The following is a 23,444-nucleotide window of genomic DNA, read 5'->3' as shown; positions in this document are numbered from 1 at the left end:
CAGAATTCTTCCTAACCCAAATATATACAACAATGAAGTCAACTGAAAATTCTCCTTTCCAATACTTGGAGGGGTTATTTCTTAAAAAACAAAACATCCTCCAGCTTCCAAGAATTCATAGAACATAAGCCGGCCAAAGTTAACCTAAAAGTTCACTGATTCCTGTAAACTTTGTTCTTTGCTCTCTCACATTCTTTGCTCTTGAAATCAGTTTAAAGATAGTTTAGAATTAGTTTAAAACTATGTCTTCTGTGGAGAACTTTCAGCTTAAATTTTGGAGTGTGGAGGAAGTAGGGCACCAGCATCTCTGATAAATATTATGGGGCAAAGAGGGTCAAATGGGGTGGGATAAAACTCACTGCTGGAGCTTCTCCCATTGACTATCATCCAATGGCCACCATCCTCCCTAAGCCTCTGGATTGATGCTTAGTGATGACTGGAACATCTGGGGATTATTATAGCTAAATATGGACTTGCAACTTGCAGTCAAGCTTTTCAGTGCAATCCAACTCAGAAGTCCCACTGCGTTCAGTGGCGTCTACTCCAAGTAAATGTACGCAGGGTTGCAGCTGGACTAAGCAAGCCTAGTGAAGTTCTTACACATCCTTTTTTTGGCTGTGCCTGTTGCAGGCTGGTCCAATTAAGATGCCCTAAAACCAGAAGTTCTTTGGGGGATCTGCAGAGCTGTGGATACCCCTGAAACGTCCCATTTCAGGACTTCCCACCAGCTACCATGGATGGTAGTTTCAGACCCACCTGGGCAACACTTCGGGTTCTTGCTGCAGTGGAGCCACCACCACCAGCAGTGCCACCAGAGAAGCTATGGTGTGCCATGCTTACCCCACCTACCAGTCATGAACATTGGGACAGTCATGATGGCAAATATTAACTAAAGTTTGAGTAATGAGCTCAACATCTGAAAAGACTATAACACATCTTGTAATCTGTGTTTTTACTTTTTAATGCTGGTGTTTATAAATTATTTGAGGCGGTAACTATAGGAAAACCTGTATTTAAAAACTCACTGCTGTCCACTTACCCCTTGCTGAGCCAGTCCTTACTTAATAAGTGCCACCATACATTCAGAATTCTTCTAAAAATAAATTTCAAGTACCAAATTGTGGCCTATAGGTACAATCAAATCTATGCATTTACCTGCTGTAGGATCTGCAACTGCTTGACTTGTGATGCCAGATGGTGGTTCTTGAAGCTGGTATGTCGCATTGGAAGAAGGGGTTGTTGGACTGGTGTTGCTACTTGTCATATAATGCGAAGGATATGGAGAACTGTTATAATACTGTGCGTATTGACCTTGGCCAAAGCTGGGGTAAGAAGGATACTCCTACCAGAGTGGAGAAAAAAGCTGTATTAGAGACTTTCCCATCAACATGCTGCTTACTTTTTGGTGTGCGTTCCAGAATGTAAGTGCAAACAGATGCTTCAATTTCTCTGCCATCTTGGATTTTGCAGAGTAGGAAATCACAACCAGTATTTATTTTGCATAAATAGGAAATTGAATTTTAGAAAAACTATATCAGAATTGGGTATAAATATCATCCTGACATTTTTTTTAAGACAATAAAGAGGGGCTATTACAACTAATATTAAGGTAATCCTCAAAATTCTAAAGAACTTCAAGGTTTTATGTAGAATTACAGATATGAGTTGTATTATCCTTCTCAAAACACACTTTTGGCATCCTGTTGACATATTTACCTGTTGTGAACTGTTAAATCCCGTAGAATTTGTAAGTGAATTGTTTCCAGCATATATTCCAGATGATGTAGTAAAACTGCTTCCTGAAACAGAACAAAAAAAGGAAAAAAGTTTATAGTCAATACAATGTCTCTAAAAAGAACAACACAACAAATCAACAGTGATAAAACAGAATTTTTCATATGCTGGTACAATAAGTAATCCACAGTAAGACTATACTGCGAATGAAGTGATAAATTACTTCCAGGGCTCTAGATTATATGAAAGCTAAAAAGTTATTCAAATGAAATGTATTAAGAGTAGAATCAGAAGTCAAAATCACTTTGCTTCATTTTATTATGTTAGGTACCCATAAGAGCAAAGCTTGATCAGTAGAGCCAATGGCACAGTTTTCACTGTGTGCCACTTTCAGTTAAGTGCCACTTCAAACTACAGGTGGAAGGTTCCTGTGTTAAGAATGCTTCCTCATATAAAAGACACCCTCCACTATTGAAAACTAACATGCTGATTTTCTATGTGAAGAGAAAAAGCAACAAGAGTGTCTGGTGGCACTTTGAAAACTAGCATTTATTATGGCATAAGCTTTCATAGACTAGAGTCTACTTCACAAGAAGGCTAAAGTGTTACAGATACACGTACACACGTGTATGTGTGTGTGTGTGTGTGTGTGTAGGTGTGTGTGTGTAGGTGCGTGTAATTCATTTCACATTGTGGTCTCTGTTTGAAGTTATTTTGTTCAATGGAGGTGACCATCTATTTTAACTGGCTTATCAATTGCTAGGCTGTCTGTTCTCATGTTTTGTGACTGGCCCTTATTAATGACATAATTATCACCTCCTGTACACTCTATATTTCATTCCCCCAGCACCTGTTTACTACACCCCCTCCCAAACGATGTGTATCCGGATAACACGTCAAGCACTGATGAAGTAAACTCTAGTCCATGTCATAATAAATAGGTTAATCTTATCTGATTTTACTGCAACAGATGAACACAGCTACTCCTTGGAAATATGTGGAGGAAGCTTTTTATTTGGATAAGCATTCAAATATGAGATCTCCCCCTGTTGTCTTAAATAGTAATCCAGAGCAATATCTGCATGCAGTTATTCTGCTTATGTAGCCTTGTAAGTTTCAAATCAGTGCAAAACTACATAGAGATTGTGGTCCTAAAACATTTATTTGGAAAAACCCCACTGATTTATTTGTTTATAAATAAATATTATGAAAATATGTCTCATTGTCACATTTTGTGTGTGTGTGTGTGTGTGTGTGTGTGTGTTTTGGGGGGGAGAAATGACACATATCCTGGAAGTTACTGAGAACTCCAAACTTCTATTGCTGTTGACAAGACTTATACTTTGTAGTCCTTAAAAAATGAAACCTTTTATTATTGCTATAATGTTTTCCTCCATGCTACAGAAACACAAAGGAAGTTTTCACCACCAACTATGAACCTTATGGGCTTTTCAATAATGGCACAGATAATTACAGTTCATTAAATGTTCTTGAGTATACAGCCTTGGGCAGCAGTTTTCTCTTTCCTTGAGAAGTTATGGTTGCCCCGACACTACGAGAATTATTATATGACATTTCAAGTAGAAAGGCCATAGCCTAAATGTGCCTGGACACTGCAATACTCTCTCAACCTTAGCTGTCCAAAATGGACAGATGGGCACTCTTGTTTTAATGCCTTTATCTACAAAGCTGAATTTCTAAAAGGGCAGCAACCTCCTTTTAGGCCCAAAAGCAAATGTGAACATATGGACACTTGATAGTGAAAGTGTATGGAGGAGGGGAGAGGAAATGGGGAATACAAAAAGCTGCAATTTCCAGGAGGCACTGAAGTAGCAAAGCATCCTCATAATCTGCCTTTTTCATTTATCATGATTACAGAATAGCTAATAACTAAGGTACCAAAAGGAGAACCAATGAGAGGAACAATGCTTCAAAGATATCTGAGAGAATGACATTAGGATATGCTTGGAACTGTATCTAAAACACACACACACAAGCTAGAGAGTGGTAGAGGGATCCTTCAGATCCCAGCCACTTCCAAGGATGGCGATCTCTTTTGGTAGGGCTTTTTTGCAGCCGGCACCTCTCAGGTGGGCAACATCGCCGTTATAATAGAACAGGGGAGGCGTTCATGGTGAGTTTCAGCACCTCTTTTTCTAGAAAAATAGCACTGCCTTTTGGCCCTTCCATAGGATTGTAATTAAATGATTTTGTAAAAAGATCCTCACTTTGAAAAGTCTATAAAGGAAATCTAAACTACATAGTATATTAGAAATGTTCCTTCCTTAATTTTGTAAACACCATATAATGGGCTCCATATTGAAGTATGAGATTTACTGCATAAACAACTTACATGGTAATCCTTTAGATAAACTAGTCTGCATTAACTAGTGTTCTCTCTAAATGCCTTAGAGAAAAAAATAAAAAGTTATTTATACTCATGTTCATGAGCCATCCAGTTATGCAGACACTTACTATGGATACCTCAAGACATCAGGTTGGATCCTGACAACCATAAGCAGAAACAAGCTTGCAGAAGGGGGCTTTACAAACTTCCTCCCAGTGGCCCTCTCCACCCTGCCCGAAAAAGCTGGTCCTTGTGGTTGGGGACCCCACAGAACAGAACAGGATGAGCAAATGAAAATTAACAGAAAGAGAGAATTAATGAATAGTGGGCTCACAGAAGGTGTCAATTCACCCCTTCCACAGCAGTCCTCTCATGTTCAATCTCACCCTGTTCTGTATGATCCTGCAACCCTCAGGACAGATTGCTTTTGAGCGGGGAGTGCAGAAGACTGCAGTGGGGAAAATCCCCTTCTGTGAGCTTTCTTCTGCTTGCAGTTCTCAGGATCCAACCAACTGCCTTTGGAGAAATCAGGACTAGTTGTATATGAAAAAACAGACACACATTAACATTTGAGTAGAACAAAGAGATATTTCAGTAGCAGGAATAAAGGGTTTCAACTCCCAATTTTTCAAATACTTGCTTTTAGTAAAAGCATTCACCTTTATATTAATACGGAAAATAAAAATAAATATCAGTGCCTAAGCATTTAGGACATTATTTCGGGACAGTGATTAAAATAATTGTCGAATGTTGCTCAGCATAGATTCTTGTTGGCTACTGTTTCTTCTGGAACTGTGAAGAGGTCTAATAGATATCCATATCCCTACTCCGAAGTAAACATGAGTGGGATCATGCTGACCAAGTAACCACTTTATGCAACATTTCTTAAGAATAAACATTTTATTGTTTGTGATTAATTGGATATGTACATAGTACTCCTATATAGAATCAATTAATGTATAAATTTCACAGAAATGCAAGAAAAATACCTAACATCTAAAATAACACTTAAGCAGCAATCCTGTGTCTACTTACTTGGGGGTAAGCCCAACTGAACTTATTGGGACTTATGGCTGAGTAAACATGCTTAGGATTGTAAACTTGCCTTTCTTGCATATTGGCAGAAAGTTCACAAGAGCCAATGAAAACTGTTATTGCACCTAGGCCAGCATATTACAACAAACATCTCTTTCATCTTATGCCATTACTGACTCCTATGGAGAGCAAGTAGGGTCTCACAGACCATAACAAATGTGAAACAGGTTTCTGAAAACTGCTACGTAGACCACCCAAGGACATCAGCTTAGGAGTACGTAAAACATTCTTTAAAGTTTGCCACATTTTAATAAGGTATGTCATGCCACAAAAGCACAGTGCTATTGTATCAGATGATATGAAGATCAACAAAAAAAAGAGTGAGTGCCACCATCTAACCCAATGAACTATAAAATTATACAAAAATCATTTTTGCGCCTTTACAAATTAAAAGTACATTTTATAAATAAGTAATCATGTTGAAACAATTGGCTCGTGAGTAATGCTAGGACCACAACACTGTGTATGTAAGAATTTCAGAACACTTTTGACAAAATACCCCACCAAAGACTCCTGAGTAAGCTTAGCAGTCATGGGATAAGAACAGAAGTCTTTTTGTTTGTTAAAAACAGCAACTGGTTAAAAACAGGAAGCAGAGAGTAAGAATAAATGGGAAGTTCTTTCAGTGTTTTTGTTGGCATCCGTCTGTCTTGAGATAAAATGGAGGGCACCTCTGGGGGTGAAGTCAAACTGCTGTGTTATAAGCACCAAAGTGACCTCCCCAGGATGCAAACCTGAGCAGGATATCCTGACAAAACCTTTCTCTCGGCCTCGCTGATGAGGTCCAAAGGAAAGCAGAGCAATACATTTGGCACAAGCGTGGCTGCAGGAGCTGCCAGAAAGAGGTGTCCAAGGCGCCATCCAACCGTCTCAGGGACTCCTGTTAGGGTTTACTCCTTGGCCTTTTCTTCTCCTGAAGGTATCCTGCAAGGCAGCGGAGGTTTTGGTACAGAGTTCTCCTTCTCCTAGATGGGCTACGTTCCCAGGTTGGTGAGCCTCATCTGCCCCTCACTTTCCTCTACAGCACATGCAGAAACCACCTTCATAACTTTTGGACTCACTATTGGTCTTTTCTGCTCAACCCATTGGAGTCACATGCAGGGGAAGTCCCTAACTTACTGAGGGTCTGACACCCATTATTTTTTTTAGGACAACAAAACTGTAACATTAAAAAACAAAAACAGAATATACATTACAGGGTCCAGAGCTAGCTTTCCAAACTTAAGGCCATGTTAATTATGCTTTATATCGGGGAGCAACCTTTATTCTGCTGAACTCCACATTCTTTCGGGGTAATCTGTTGAAGGCTGCATGCCAGCAGCAGGCGGAGCTAAAACCAAGGATGGGCAAAGCTGGAGCAAAAGTGTTTTGCATTAACTTATCCACAATAAAGAAAGCTATTTCAGTTTTCACCATCACAACCTCAGATTAGAATTATCAATTCTATGCAGAAGTGAGACCCACTGTACCATTTCAGATTGTACAAATCAGTATTCATGGATAAGAAAGAAGCAAATGCCATTTTCAAACTATTTTACTGCAGCTACCAACATATGCAACTTCCCTATAGTCCTCAACTTATACTAATTAAGAGAAGATAAGGCACATTTTTGAACCCTTTGAACCTCTGTGAAAATCGCTCTTTGGTGATTTGTGAAAACTCAGCAGGATGCAAAAGTGCTTGTGCATTTAGAGTACGAAAAATGTAGGATGCAGGAATCACGGTCCTGACTCTGCTGCTTTTGCTCTCAGCAATGTTGCTGCTAACCATATTTGAATTATTATATGATAAGGCCACTATTCAAAACAAAAAGAAAAAAGACGTCAAAATTAAACAATATTTAAAAATTAGGCTGAAGCAGCTGCCAGATCCTACAAAAGAAGATGTGACTCAGTCATAATTCCAATTAAAAAAAAAAATCAGTTGAAAGAAATCTTATTCTTTCTGTTGAAAACTTGGTGGTAATGTGTCTTAATCCAGACCTTATGTCAGATCATCACCTCTGCCATTCTAAGTTTGCTGTCAGTTCTAAAGGTAAATGTTTCCTTTGCTTACTGGCTAAGGACTAGATCAATACATCCTAAAAGCTATTCTGCATCAACGAAGTCTGATACAGTTAAGACATTAAGGCTTCTCTGCTTCATAACATCTGTTCTAAGGTTTCCAAGGGATTCAACATGCATAGCTCCCACTGACCCAGTCTGAAATTAGAGATCATGTTTCTGGTTAGTTTTGAATCCTTTTCTCTATTCCTAAGGAGAACTGGATTCCATAAGTACCAACACAAAGAAATATACAATACATTAGGCATTATGTATAATATCGAGTAAACATTCAAATTACTTTGGGGAAGAAACCACAACTGATAGCATCTAATACATATAGAACTTCCAAATTATACTGCCAACATTACCTAAATAATTCTGACAAGTTAACTTGTAGGGAATGTCATCTTAAATTTACAGACAAAGAAAACACACCTAAGGGATGAAATTATGTCAGTTTATATTTGTATTCTTGACACAATTTTTCACACTGCTCTGTTTTCTATCACAGTAGAGAACTATGCTGCAAGAAATGAAATTTTACAATAAAGGTCATTGTAATGTTGGAATCACATAATAAAATAGCCATGTTTAAAATGCTTATGTTGATGAGACCTTTAAAACTTAGGTTTGAATTAAAAACACTAATTTATCATCAACAATCCAAAATTTCATTAAAAATCTATCTAGTTTTGCACATATGGTAATATACACTGCTATCATCTTCATTTGGCTACCTGCATTTTCAATTATTATTATTTTTTAAAAACCCACAAAACCAAAACAACATGTGAAAAGCAAACGAATTCTAATTACTTTATACAGACCTTGCATCTGGTAACTGTATGGAGCCTGTCCTGGCTGGGGAGTGCTAAAACTTGCACCATAGCTCAGAAAGCCTGTCTGTCCAGGTGACTGTGTTTGTGATAATCCGCCTTCTGTCTTGATGCCTGCCCACAATGCACCTAAATCAGTTAGTGATAGCAAAGCTAGTTGTTCATATTTTAACAGAGGGCATTAAATAAAATCACACAAGTATTCATGTAAGTATGCAAAAGGACACCAACCCATAATCTAGTTAAGCTGCACTATCTGAACTGACGCAACCTTTCTAATTTAAATTCTTGTTTAATTTAAATCTTGCATGAGCATACTGTAGATTCACCTATTTAGCAATTGTTACATTATCAGTTTAGAAATAGTGGGCAGTATGAAGGAACAGTGACAGTTTTAGCTTAAAATTGTTAAATTATAGATGTTTAAAGCACATTTGATACTATTATACATTTTTTTGTTTTCTCCTCATTCAGAAAGACATTAGAAAACTTGTTTTATTAATATAAGTATTTCTTTCTTCTATAGCTTTTCACATGCAAGAGCTTAATAATTAAAGAGGGTCAGAATATCAATAGGGAATTTCATATTTACAAAGTCCAGCATGTGAGTTAAAACTTTCTTAGCTACCGAAGTTGACAAGTTTTACAGTGCAATCCTGTACATGAATTCAAGGTAACTGGGCAACTGCATATACAGGATTTCCACCACCTGGGTCCCAACGCTTTAGTTGATTTAGTTACCAGGGGCCAACACATACAGTAAGCACTTTTTACAACTCAATAGTTTTAAGATTTTTCCTAGACATTTTCAAACAGGGGTGAAAGTGGGAAAATTATCTCTTTTTAAATTATTGCTTGGGCCTATAGGCACATATCCATTATTAACTGCAAAAGGGATACAGCCTTTTTGCCATGTAAACAATACAGATCCCACACTTTTGAGATGTCTCTAGACTGGAGTAACATTATATAGTCTTTTTTATTTCTTTTCTTATTGAATTTCATCAAAATTCAAACATCTACAACCCTGCAAATGTTTTCATTAAATAAATGCAATCCAGAAAATTACAATGTATTTAGCCTGATAAACAGATAGAGACAAAAATAACATTTTGCAGCCTGCCATATGCATTGGCACCTCACTGTCTGGTTTGCATCCACACCATAATAGGCCATTATTTTATGTTGTGTTGGAAAAGGGTATTGCCTGCAGCCCAGTTGTACAGGTAAGCTTTAACTGCTGCAGAGAATCAGTGACATTCGGCAATGCAACCGAAGCTCAGCCCCGGGTTTCTGAAGTGAGGCAAGATGCATGCAGGTGGTGTCGCGAACACCAACAAATCTGTTGGAGCTAATCTGGTGATTTGGCATACAAAATAAAATCACCATGTGAATTATGCACTTGCAACTTTAGATATGACAAAACTGCATGTAGACCATGTATTGGTGTGTAAGCTGCTTCTCCTTTATAAAAACCCTCAATTATTTTTCCACTGCAAATCATCCACTCTCAAGGGTGCATTGAAAAGGAGAAGCAAGTGTCATGATAACATTGCAAGCAGCTGGGGAGTAAAATTTCATTCCCCACGTGGCAGCTATATTGTGAAAAAGCAATCCTAACTCTTTTAAACCTCTTCTCTGCATTAAGAGGGAAAACTCATGAATGGTATGATGGTAGTGATGGGAATTAGGCTGATGCATGAATATATGTATGTTAATATGTGTATTTAACCTAATTCAAATAAATAATAAACTTCCAACAGCATGTCTGATAAAGAAGCAGTAACTGAAAACCATCCTGCAATGGGGGAAAGCTGCATTTTAAAGTCTTTTTAACAGTTTTGCTGAAGCATTAGAGCCAAGAAAGTCTTAGCAACCAGCTGTCAGTGGCAATCATCTCCACCAACCAAGCTCACTCTGTTACAAACATTATTTCTCCATTCTCTCATTGTACAATATAATAAAAAGCCTTTGCCAGAGCGTTCCATAAAATGTTTAGTTACTACAGAGTAAATTAATCAGTGTTCAATTAAAAATTCAGTTCTGATTTGTTATTACACCTATATTTGTGATGTATCACACCATATTGAATCATTATCAAGTATATATAAATATATCAAAAGGAGTTTTTAAAATTTTGCTGTTCAGAAAAAGGGGGGAAAGAAACACAAAAACAGACCAACTGGCAATATTACAAAAAAAGGATATGAACCCTAAAAAAAGAATGTAAACTGTATTATCATAACAAAGTAGCAACAAATAACCAAACTGCATTGTGATCAATTTTCCTATTCTAACAGTTTAAGAATAATTTCAATTATTTTTAAAAAATGTATTTTTAAAAAATCAGTTCTAACACTACAGGAATAAACCACAAGTGACCAAAGTTTTAATTTTTACTTTCATTTAAAAATAAACTTGAAAGTATAATCCTGATAGTCACTCTACTAAGATGAAGTTTAAAACAGGTCACAAGATTATATTTGCTAGATTTAAGCAAATACAAAAGAAACGGATTTGTAAATGCCAGTTAAAGAAAACATAACCCATTATTTCCCAAGTTTCAGTCAATTTATTTGTTGGTTAAGACGGAAATCCTGTCACACTTTATTAGAGAATAAACCCCAGTGGACTTATTTTCCATTATATAGGGAGATAGTATAGTTCAGAAGTCCTCAATGGTGAGCTCAACAGTGGGGATCACCAAAACTTTTAGGGCAACGTGCTTCCAGTTGAGATGAGCCAGTGCCCTTCTCAGTCAACATCTAGGGAGAGAAAGTGTAAAGCCTTTTTATATGAGGCAGTACTTTTGGATATATTATTATGTAGTTCTTTGGCTCCTGTTTCAATTTTTGAGTACTTCTTGGTTTATTAACTGTTGTTTTAAATAAAATTGTGTGTTGCTTTTATTGGGCATGTTTAATAGCTGCCTTGGAAATCTAGTAGTAGTAGTAGTAGTAGTATACCGTCCTTCATCTGTAGATCCCAGGGCGGTTCACAACACAAAAATACAAGATAAAAAATGCAAAATATATAATAAAACCGGAACAAAAACAAACCAATACCACCCCGCATCCCACAACCCATTTAAAAGGGCACCTGATGTTAATGGGACTTAAGTTTGGTTGAATTATTCTTTCTATATTTCATAAGAAATACTTTAATAAGTCAAATGCAGCAAGGGCATCTACATGCACCATGCATGCTGGGAGCGTCTTTAACATTCTTAATGCTCCATAAAGAAAATGTGCACCGATCTTTCTGTTTTTTACACAAACCATAGATATAGCTTGGTTCTTGTCATAAGACATTCAAGTACCTAATATAGCAACATAGCAACATATACCCACAGACTAGGAACCAAATGACCCTCCTTGCTCTGTTACTCCATTGGAGGCATCTGACAACAGAGGGGGAGGGGGAAATTTTCAGGAGCATCCTGAAAATCCGTTCTACTGGGTTTGCATATCCTCCAGAACAGATTTTTGTGGGACACTGGGGACTGCTGATGGGACAAGGGATTTTTTAAAAATAACCTCCCCTCTTCTACTAGCAGATACTTCCCTCTGGATCAAAAACTCTTGTGTTTCTGCAAGGACATTAGTTGGAAATAGCCCACAGCAAGAAAGTGGAAGACATAGGGATGTGAAAGTTAAGATGCTGCTAAATACTGAGGAGTGAGATTCCAAAATCATGGAACAATGTTCTGCTTCTTTTCGGGCCTCAGTGGTTTTGAAACATACTTATGCTTAAGCTACTAAAATGCAGTATTCTGTCACTAAGTAACGCTGCACTCATCAGCAAAGCGATTTCACAGCCCAATACACAACTGTTTGTCACCACCTTCCCAAAAACTTTACTCACCATATGATGGGATTCCATAGGGCTGACCAGGCTGTGGGTACGTTGAATAACCTGTAGCTTGTTGCATCCCTGTGGTAAACTGCGTCTGCCCATATGCAGCCATCGTTTGTGAAGGAGTAGGAAGAATATGCGGGTATGGTCTGCTGTTCGTTGCAAAATGACAGAAAACAGGAAAGCCTTTGTATTAGATAGAAACATGCAAACGTTTTGGTTAAGCTGCATGACAGAATGTAAATTCCTTGGCCACTGTGCAAAACAAATTAATTAATTAAACTATTTTCTACGTCTAAAGATACATTTGTAGTTATTCTAAAGTACAACCTCTCTCAAGGGTAAACTGATTTCAATTATGATTTAGCAGATGGATTCAATTATAATTATAAATGAGGTTTAACTCCACTTTTTTTCTTTTTCTTTTTTTTAAACGTAACAGACATCTTACTTGGACGGGTATATCTGTGGTGGGGAAAACTGGTGAGTTTGTCTTGGGCTGAAGCCACTGCTTCCAATTGCTGTACAGAGGAGAAAAGAAAGCACATGGAAGTGTAAACACACACATCTAACCTAAATATTATTTCTGTTAAAGGAACTTTAGAAATTTAATGAAGTTTAATAAAATTAAAACAGCGCCAAGTAATACTTTACTAGATCCAGGCTAGCACAACAATTCTCAACATCTTTATTGCAAATTAGGCTTTTGCAATTGCTCTTAAGGGACCGTTTTAAAAATATGTCACATTTTAAGGCCTTTTTAACACACCCTGTCATATTTCTAGGCATTTAATTAACTCTCCACTTTTCTCACAATTTTGCACTTGAATTAAATGAATTACTCCATGCATGGTTCTTAAATTTAAATGCTGTAAATTGTCAGCATTTTTATACAAGGGTGACATTTTAGTGAGTCAGATATTCTTCAAACCCACAATCATACTTCCATTTTTCCTTCCCAAGAACTATAGCCACTACTGAAAACAGCTATTTAGCACATGGTAGTGAGGAATGAAACAAATGCCAATAAGAGAGCAATTCCTCTTCAGCGTTTTATTATTTATTCCTTCCAATGACTGTGTGTGACTTAGGAAGCTGCTTTACACAGAGTCAGACCACTAGTCCATCCAACTTAGTATTATCTGCAGTGACTAGCCATAGCTTTACCAACAAGGGACTTCCGCATTCAATCTAGATATGCCACCGATTGGACTCAAAACCTTTTCATCGCAAAGCATGTTTTCAAGCACAGTGATGGCTGAAGACATTCACACTGCTATGGAACCAAAAAGGAAGCATTCCTTGTTGGATTTTATCAGCTAGAATCTTAAAAAAAAAAATAATGACAGTGTACCAATACTGAGATTGTAAAACTGACGTATAAAACTTGAAACCTTGCATAATATTTTGTGACATTTTGGTTGGCCTTCAAAAAGTATTGCAGGCAGGTATAGTGGGCAGCATCCAGCTAAGTGCTCCTCAGAACAGACTCACTAAAATTAAGGGCCTAATTTACTCGTGTCCATTAATTTAATAGACCTACTCTGAGTAGGACTAACACGGAATACAACCCATTTTTTTCAGCAGTAAAACTGCTGAAGCACCTTCACTGTTCAAATGTACATTTCTTTTTCTTTGTCAAGATTGGGGGCGGTGGGAGGATCTTTTAAGTTTGCAGCAGTAGCTGGCTATGAACAGTGCAGATTGGCTGTTACCTCCTGCTGCAATAACCGGGACAGGTTTGCACTTAAAAAAATAGGTTCTCACCACAGCTGATAAACTTTTGTCTTCACACAAACTTAGATTTTTTGAGGCAAAGCTATCTGCTTTACACATGACAAATAAAATGTGGGCTTGGACTACATTGAGACTAAAGGGTGCCCAGTAAATGTCACCAGTAACAGCTCTGTATTTCAGCTAAGAACAGCAGAACACACAGAAGAAAATATTGCTAGACCAAACTGAGGCTGCTAGACTCACCTGGAACTGGAGCCCCACTGGACTCAGCAGAACTTACTTCTGAGTAGACATGTATAGAATTTCACTATTAATTTCAAAATAGACTTGGCAGCTAATAAGTGGCAACCGCTGCCAATAAGGGGAATACACACATGAAAAGCCACATAATGTATGGTTGTCTTTACTCAGAAATAGTTTCCTAATTAAATATCTGAAACATATATGGGTATCATATTTACACATGGCAAATGCTTCCTTACCTGATCCTGAAAAACTGTCTAAAGACCCGTCTGCTGTTGTAGTAGCAATCTCACTGCTGCTCATTGGCTCTGTTTTAACTAAAATATAAATAAAGTGTGTTTTTATGTTCACTATGACTGCAATCCAGACAAATTTCCCTGACAGTCAGTAAAACTGAACTCAGTGGGGGTTACTTCTGAGTAGACATGCACAGAATTTCATACTTGTGCACAAACACTCATGCATACGTGCAACACACTCGTACACTAATTGCTTATGTTCATATATACTAATGCAGCACTAATTCTAAGAAACACAAAGCTTATTTTGTACATTTATTTTTTATAAACATATTATACACAAAAATATGTACATCTGTCTGAAATAAGTAAAAACCATTACAACAGAATTGTTTATTGCCTTTCTAGCAAGTCTCTGAGGTGATCTACATAACTGCCAAAAAGTTACTGTCAGGTCAGTACAATCCTACAGCATTTACTTGGGAGCAAGTCCACTTGAACTTGGGTAGATGGGAACAGAATTCTGCTGTTACTAAACCAATTATATAATTTAGTGTACAGGCGGCAACCATTTTGCACAGGGGTTCTGTTCCTGGTGTAGGCGGAGCATGCATAACCCCAATTCACCCCCATTCTGCCCTGCCCCCCATTCTGTCCTCTTCTGGTACCAAAAGGACCTGCATGTAGATAGTGCAAAATGGCCGCCGCCTGTACTTTATTCTAACTTTTTACACCTAATCTTTATAACTTTCAGGACATTTCATGATACAGTAACAAACACACAGACAATGCAGTACTCTTAGTTATTTTACATTCTGCTAAACTATACATTTACAGGTATCTTTAATATTCCAAGTTTTGTACATTTCAAAGGAAGCTGCCTTGCACTGAGCAAGACTATTGTACCCATTACCAGGAGCTCTCCTAGTTTCAGACAGGAGTTTTCCCCAGTCCTACCTGGAGATCACAGGTATTAAATCTGTATCATTTTACATGCAAAACATGTGAACTACCACAGTGCCCCTTGCAACTGTAGTCTACCTTGTTTCTTAACTAGGATAGTGGCAGATGCATAGTTGGTCTTGCAACAGGAGTGGAAGATTGGGTTTAATTAGCTGTTGCAGAGATTCCCCCAACTCTCTGGAGCAAATCTGGGAAGGGTGTGGGGCATGAGCTATGCCCTGTAAGTAGAGAGGATTCCCAGAATTTGACTAGCATAAGCTGAGTGTGGGTTAGTACGGTTCATGAGTAAACTAAAGCCCTTATAATAAAGTAAAACATGAATTTATTTATGGAATCAGAAATTTACAGGCACTTGATAAATTAGAATGATCATCATTAATACTGATTTACTAATAATCTTCTACACATTATAAAACCATTTATACCTGAGATAATTAAAAACACAAAAACAGCAAATGCATTTAAAACAAGACTAAAATACAACGAAACAGACACTTGTAGTAAAATTTATCCAGCTGTGAAAGCCTATGGGAACAAACATGTCTTCAATTGTTTTGGAAAGTGCAGATAGTGGGTGGTGCCTGTCATATTTTGTAAGGAATGCTATTCCACAGAACAGGGGCAGTGACACTGAAAGCCTTGCTTTCAGTTACTGTGGAACAGGCTTCTCAGATCTTTGGAACTTGCAGGAGGAAATCTTCCACAGACTGCAGAGACATACAGGGTTTATAAGCAATAAGGAAGTTTCTCAAGTAACCTGCTCCTGAGCTTTATTGAGCCTTATGTTAGCAATCGGTTGCCAGTGCAAATCCTGCAAGCAGCTTCCAGACTAACCCCAAGGGTTGCACCAGCAGAGCACATTGCAGTAATCAAACTGTAAGGTTCCCAATGCATGCACAACTGTGGTCAAGCCAATCTTGATCCAAGAATGTCCATAGCTGTCTTACCAATTAAAGTTGGTAAAAGGCATTCCTAGCCATTGAGGACACCTGGACCTCCAATGACAGAGATGGATCCAGGAACATCCCCAAACTATTTAGGCGCCTGCTTCTTCAGTGAGAGCACAACCTCATCTAGGACAGGCAACGTATCAACTTCTCTGACCTGGGAGTCACTCACCCACCAAGGCTCCATCTTCCCAGGATTCATGACAGTTCAGGAGGAACAGCAACAACATCACACTCCTCCTGTCCCTCTCCTGAGAGAGGTCATCCAGTAGGGTGACCAAGGAATGCCCAGTTCTGAACCTGGGTCTGAAGACAGATTGTAATGGGTCAACCCTCTCAAGTTTCTTGTCCAAAAAGGGTATTAAAAACTGGGTAGTAGTTGTAAAATACCACTGGGTACCGGGTGGTTCCCCCCCCCCATGAATGACCACACAATCACCTCCACAGTGGCTAGCACCACCCTATCATGAAGTTGCATACATCACACACTGAACCCACCCAGCCATGTTTCCCTAGCTAGCTTCAATCAGACTGCAAAAACTGAAACTGCTTCCCACTAAACATGGCTTGATGGAGTATTGGCACCTCACATGCTATGGAGACGAATGGCACTGTCCTCAGGCAGGTCACAAAGGGTCTCTGAGGTACCCTGGGCTCCATCCACCAATATGGGTGTCAATAGCCTATGAACCACATATTCACTAGTTCCGCTTGCTGACTTTTAGAGAACCCAGTGGAATAAATGATGTAGGTCTTCTTCGTTGTTTTCACCCCCATGCAGTAAGCACAATAGGGTGCTCTCACATGTTTGGTCATCTTTGCAGTGGGACTTCCACCACCTGCACTCTAGCCATCGCCTGGTCTTTTTCATCACATGCAGCTCCCCAGTATACCAGGGAGCTGAATATGCTCCACAGTGTTGGAGAGAATGCTCAAGATCTATCATATCTACAACCTTCTGCATCTTGTCATTCCATAACAAAATAAGGTCTTCTGCAGGATTGCCAGTTCTATTCACCAGAAAATTTCACAGGAATCCATTGTGGTCCACGTCTCCAGGGACAGACCATAATAATGGGTCACACACCCCTACAGGGGCAGTTGGTACTATTAGCCCAAACTGCACCAGGTTGGAAGGACGAGCAGTTCAAAAAGCAACCATGACAAAGTTCATACCTAGCCAGGTATTATAGCTGGCAGACTATTTTATTTCATTTGGTTACAAATAGTACAAAAATCCCAAAGCCAACTTGAAAACACTTTTAATTATCACTATACCACACTAGCACCTCTCCTCAACCAATATCCAAAGAGGTTTTCCTAATTTAAAGCTTCCCTTGTGGGTAAAAGTTTGAGTTTCTATTGGCTGAGTGTGTTATGCAATGCTAGTGAGGACTGAGAAAACCAGGCCAATGAGGATAATAATTTAAACCTTCAACTTTATGCCACACATTATATGATCCCAGCCCTTTAGACCTGAAGCACCTGTGATACATTAACCCATTCACATCACCTGTTAACTGGATATTTCTGACACAGTGGAGTGGGAAAGGTGTGAGACTTCAAATCATGCATTCTCAGTGTTTCCCAAACTTGGATCTCCAGTTGTTTTTGGACTTCAATTCCCATCATCCTTGATCCCTGGTCCTGATAGTTTGGGATGATAGGAGTTGTAGACTACTGGGAATGACACTAGAAGTTTGCACACTAGAGTCTGCAAAGATGAAACTGGGTTTTCATACAGTCAGTTCACCCTATTTTTTTCATAAGGCCTGATATGCGCAAAAGACCACCAAGGCCATCAGGAAGAAAATAGCACTCAGCAGGGCATACACAGCAGCTATGCTGTAAGGGCTTCGCCTTCTCAGATTGCTCCATACCCACACATTATATTAAAACATTGCCAAAGTGCAGATAAGCAATTCTGCATTGTAACCTACTGCAGGTGTAAGAGTTTTGGAGGATCCCCAAATCTGGCAGTAAAATACACTCCCGAAGGAGCTCCAAACTTAAAAACAAATAGATATTTTAAGTGTGGAAAAGAAGAGTTTTGACGTACACCCTCTTTTCTGAAACAAATGCCTCAGAATGCAGTGAATGTGCTTAAAACCACTTCTACCACATTTTAGAAACCACACTATCCAAGTAAGCTGAAACTCTACTCAAGCAATGCTGGAATTTGGTCCAGCCTTGAATACATTTTTCCTGTACTGCCAATTGTTTCTTCTTCCAAAACCATATTTATATTCTGATACTTCTCTGAAGAATTTCCCCCTGCTCTTGGCTCTATGAGTTCCATCCAGTCCTTCCTACAGCAGCTAGTATATCACTCATATTTTGTGTGCTGTTGACACACTATAGGTCAAAGCTTTGGGAAGAAATAGGTCATGGGCTTTTGGAAGAAAAGTACAAATTCAAACTTCAAAATGCATTAGCCATTTAGCCAATCTTTACAATAAACCCCAAAATTGATTACTGAAAGATTACTACAGCAAAAATTAACCTAATTTTAAATACTAGGTAAATAACATTTAACATATGTTTCTTTTCTAGGTAACATTTGTTGTTGTTTAGTCGTTTAGTCGTGTCCGACTCTTCGTGACCCCATGGACCAGAGCACGCTCCTATTATATTCCTATAATTTTAATCACCCATTAGATTCACTCATAAAATGCAGAACTATTACAGCTTCTGATAACAAAGTGTGCCCTCTATTTTCCACTGGAATACAATTTGCAGAACTGCGGGAAAAGCATGGCTATGATGAGACTGAGATGTGCAGATGTCTTTAGCATTCCAGTGCTCAGGTAAATTACTATACTGAGCATCTCATTTTTTATTTATTTTTATTTAGCTATACTGCTTAATCACAGTTGTCACAAAGGTTGAAAATTCCCTATCCTGATCCATGGAAAATGCAGGTAGGAAAGACTTTGGGAGGGATGAGGAGGTTCCTCTAAATTTATGGAGCATGAAAAGAAGCCTAGCAGGTGGAGATAATCTATTTTACTTTCACTAATATGGCCAATCAAGAAGTCCCTGGAGCATGTATGGGTGTAGGTGTACCCACTTAAAGCATATTCTGCCTGCCTGGCACTCAACTCCTAATTCCTGAAAGAAGGCAAAGCTGGGATGCGTTGTTGGGCTACAGCTGCCATCATCCTTGACCATTAACTTTGCTGGGTGGGGCTTACGGAATTGGAATTCATCTTGTGAAAGGTCAGAGATTCTACATCCTTGACATGAAGAATCACAGGATACTATTATTTAAGTAATACTGTTATCTAAGAGAGTAATTCCCCATAATCTTTAAGTGAACATTACTTTCTTAATAATAATTAAATATTCATACTACAGAAGGCTGGAAAATACAAAGTTAAAGTCACATTACATTTGGTTCTTCAATAGGGATGGCACTGAAATGCTCAATACTTGGTTTTATAAACTGACTTGTCCAGCCTGTAATGCTTGACTGTGTTACAAATTGTATATCATATCCCTGAAAAGTTAACTCAGAATGTTAAACTATGTTGTGCATGCTCAGTTAGCATTCAACAAACCAGGTACCCCAACCCAGCTGTGCTTTGTGGGTGAATTTGTATAGGTTATTTTTAGAGCTAACCTCTCTCGTTCATTGCTGTGAAATTACATGACTGCATACTCTGCTACTTGGTAACTGCATCTGCAGAAGTCCCCCCCCCCCCAGTTAGCCATTGACATCTGATGAATCTCACAGGTTGCTGTGAAACACATGGTCAGATTAACCCTTTGATGCACATCTCCTCTACCAATTCAACCAATTATCCTGATTGTTTAATGGAAATATTTTATGCTTGTTTGTTGTGCCCCATCCAGATTCAAAACGCTTTTTGCTCTCAAATGTGTTTGCTTACAGGAGGATCTCTCTGCAATGGATGGTGCTGTGGCGTTGAGTCACGCCAGGTTTAACCAAACTATAGTTCTCAGGGGTTGATACAATATTGCACATGTATGCAGTGTCCTAGTGTTCATGCCCATCAGCATGAAAAAGGAGTTCTTCAGCCACCATATGCTCTGAAGTTAAGCATTTAGGAACACTGAAGACAACAAAGTGCTTCAGTTTCAAAAGAATGACATGCAAGTTCTGCTACATACAATGACACTTCAAGGAAAAGACATTGGACCACCCCAAATCATTTGCCCATGTATGTGAACAGAAAAGAGTAGATTTAGCTGAAAGGCATGACATGGAGCACATCAGCATTGATCGTTGCAATGTACCCATCTGAGCAAGCAGATTGTTTTAAATGGAAAATAGCTTGCCAATTCTTTTTAGTGATCTAGCTGCAGTAAAAAACTTCAAAGCAGCTCAAGCTGTGCACATGCTTTCTCTCCATTCATGAATATGGCCCATGTGCATACATCCATAACTAGGTTTTCAGAAATAACATCTGAACTTGGTTCTTAGCAGATATTAGGACCAAATTAGATGACTAATGGCTATACACATCATTAGCACACCCCCTTAAGGAAAAAACAAAAACCTTAAACAGCAGGTGTGTATATTATTTTCATCACAGCAGCTGTGCATGGGGAGATAAGGGTTAACCTTTTCTTCCTGCTGTGAAATCAATGAAAATTTCCCTTTGACAATGGGAACTTTCCTTCCTAAGAGCAGCTTAGATAGCATTTTTGGCCAAATTGCACTCCACCACACACTGTGGTCCCAATGAAAACTGGGCCCACATGTACCTATTAACTTAAACACACAAGCACACACATAATTGCTAATGACACATCTAGTACCATGTCTCATTTGCCCTCGGTTATCCAATTAAAGCACTACCAATTAAAATAGATTCTCATGGTTCATGTTGACAAAGAAGCCTGATTATACTTCCTTTTGAAAGAAGGGTGGAGGCTAGTGAGTGGAGCTGGGGCAGTGGGGAAGAGAGAACTGGAAATATGGGAATATAGGAGGAGAAATACACACATCCTTCTTCCTGCTGTGTACCATTGCATTTGAGGAAAGTGAGCAGAAAAGGAGACCAAGGCTATGCCATGAGAAAGGGTTGCAAGTGTGTCAAATTCTAGATATCTCTTCCTATCCACCTTCCATGAGAAAAACAACTACCCAGGGCCCCTCCAGATGTCCTTTTTATCACGCATCATGATAAGCCATGCTCATGATGCTATTGGGGCAGTTACACGCAAGCCTGATTTCAGTACTAACTTCCTACTGGAATCCTTTAACTTTATGTACCACAAATGTTTTTCGTTATTTCAGTCCTACTTTTTTGTGCTATAGCCACTTCGAACAGCAATAATATGATAGCATTGTGAAAGCACCTCAAAAGAAACTAAAGAGGAATAAATTCACCACTATTATTGTGCCAAGAACACATTGAAGAATGCTGTACATCCACAATAAAACAGGAACACCCATGAGATAGCCATTTCAAATGATATTGAGACCAATACCTTCAGTTGACTTATACAGTATATAGTAAGTTGCTGCTTTTTACAAAGTCAGGCCATTGACTTTGTATGGTCTACAATGACTGGCATAACCTCTCTGTGGGCTTTGACAAGAGTCTTTTCCAGCCCTATCTGGAGATGCCAGTCCTACCACAGTTCTGCATACAAAGTCTGTGCTGTATCACATAATTATATTTCCATCCCCCCAAACCTCTAAAAAATAAACCTTCCCCACCAGCTCAGCAGATAGGTCCCCTTAATAGCCTACACTTTTGCCCTTAATAGCCTACACTTTTTTTTGCTGTTCAGTGATAAATTAAATTATATGCAATTTCTTTTCACCAGACAATCACCATGTCTGATAAGTGGGGTTGAAGAGAGGGAGAGAATGAATTTGTGGGATCAGAGGATGGGAGGGAGAAAGAATCCATGAGAGAGAGGAGAGTTTCAGGGAGGGAGGCTGGCTTATTTCTGAAATCAGATTAGATCAGACATAAGCTTTTTCCTGATTTTTCACCTATTTTTGAGCCAACCTGACATGATCTGGTGGTGGTGGAAGAAGTCATTCATCTCTATTCAGGCACAGCCTTTCCCCAAGTAAATGCTGTAAGTCGCTTGCAGACATCCAGGTAACAAGCAACAAACAACAAAAATAATAAGTGCTCTTGCTCAGTATCCTTGTATTTTACTGCAAATGGAAGTGTCATGACTAGGAGTTTTAGATGTTCCTAGTAAAATGGTAGAAATGGGAGTGCCTGATCACCTCATCTGTCTCCTGAGAAATCTCTATGTGGGACAAGAAGCTACAGATAGAACTGGATAAAGAACAACTGTTTGGTTCAAAATTGGGAAAGGAGTATGACAAGGCTGTATATTGTTTCCCTGCTTATTTAACTTATATGCAGAATTCATCATCCGAAAGGCTGGAATGGATGAATCCCAAGCCGGAATTAAAACTGAAGGAAGAAAAATAACAACCTCAGACATGCAGATGGCACAACTTTGATGGCAGAAAGTGAGGAGGAATTAAAAAACCTTTTAATGAGGGTAAAAGAAGAGAGCGCAAAATATGGCCTGAAGCTCAACATCAAAAAAACTAAGATCATGGCCACTGGTCCCATCACCTCCTGGCAAATAGAAGGAGAAGAAATGGAGGCAGTGAGAGATTTTACTTTCTTCGGCTCCATTATCACTGCAGATGGTAACAGCAGTCACGAAATTAAAAGACGCCTGCTTCTTGGAAGAAAAGCAATGACAAACCTAGACAGCATCTTAAAAAGCAGAGACATCACCTTGCCGACAAAGGTCTGTAAAGTTAAAGCTATGGTTTTCCCAGTAGTGATGTATGGAAGTGAGAGCCGGACTATAAAGAAGGCTGATCGCCGAAGAATTGATGCATTTGAATTATGGTCTTGGAGGAGGCTCTTGAGAGTCCAATGGACTGCAAGAAAATCAAATTATTATTATTTGTTTGATGCTACATTGTTTTTAATATTCGGTTGGAAGCCGCCAGAGTGGCTGGGGAAACCCAGCCAGATGGGTGGGGTATAAATAATAAAGATTATTATTATTATTATTATTATTATTATTATTATCCATTCTGAAGGATATCAGCTCTGAGTGCTCACTGGAAGGACAGATTCTGAAGCTTAGGCTCCAATACTTTGGCCACCTCATGAGAAGAGAAGACTCCCTGGAAAAGACCCTGATGTTGGGAAAGATTGAGGTCACAAGGAGAAGGGGACTACAGAGGACGAGATGGTTGGACAGTGTTCTCGAAGCTACCAACATGAGTTTGACCAAGCTGCGGGAGGCAGTGGAAGACAGGTGTGCCTGGCGTGCTCTGGTCCACGGGGTCACGAAGAGTCGGACATGACTAAACGACTAAACAACAACAACAACAACAACAACAGCAGCAGCAGCAGTAAGATAAAACACACAGTAA

General features: G+C 38.9%; 1 protein-coding gene across 11 annotated transcripts in view; it reads right to left on the bottom strand.

The window, feature by feature from the left end:
• Positions 1-23,444, bottom strand: part of EYA1 (EYA transcriptional coactivator and phosphatase 1) — an 81,617-nt gene that overhangs the window by 40,837 nt on the left and 17,336 nt on the right. For 8 of the 11 annotated variants that reach the window (XM_081013416.1, XM_081013409.1, XM_081013407.1 and 5 more), the window contains 6 exons: positions 14,133-14,210; positions 12,365-12,434; positions 11,923-12,065; positions 8,050-8,187; positions 1,717-1,799; positions 1,156-1,342 (listed from right to left, as the gene is read on the bottom strand). In XM_081013416.1, coding sequence (XP_080869542.1) covers positions 1,156-1,342; positions 1,717-1,799; positions 8,050-8,187; positions 11,923-12,065; positions 12,365-12,434; positions 14,133-14,210 — 699 coding nt within the window. The remainder of the gene's footprint in view (positions 1-1,155; positions 1,343-1,716; positions 1,800-8,049; positions 8,188-11,922; positions 12,066-12,364; positions 12,435-14,132; positions 14,211-23,444) is intronic. The other 3 variants (XM_081013408.1, XM_081013410.1, XM_081013412.1) reach the window with 1 other exon arrangement.

The sequence above is a fragment of the Podarcis pityusensis genome (genome assembly GCF_964106645.2).
Source record: "Podarcis pityusensis genome assembly, chromosome: 7".
Taxonomy (NCBI): Eukaryota; Metazoa; Chordata; class Lepidosauria; order Squamata; family Lacertidae; genus Podarcis; species Podarcis pityusensis.
The sequence above is the reverse complement of the archived record's forward strand: the minus strand, read 5'-3'. Positions and strand labels throughout refer to the sequence as shown.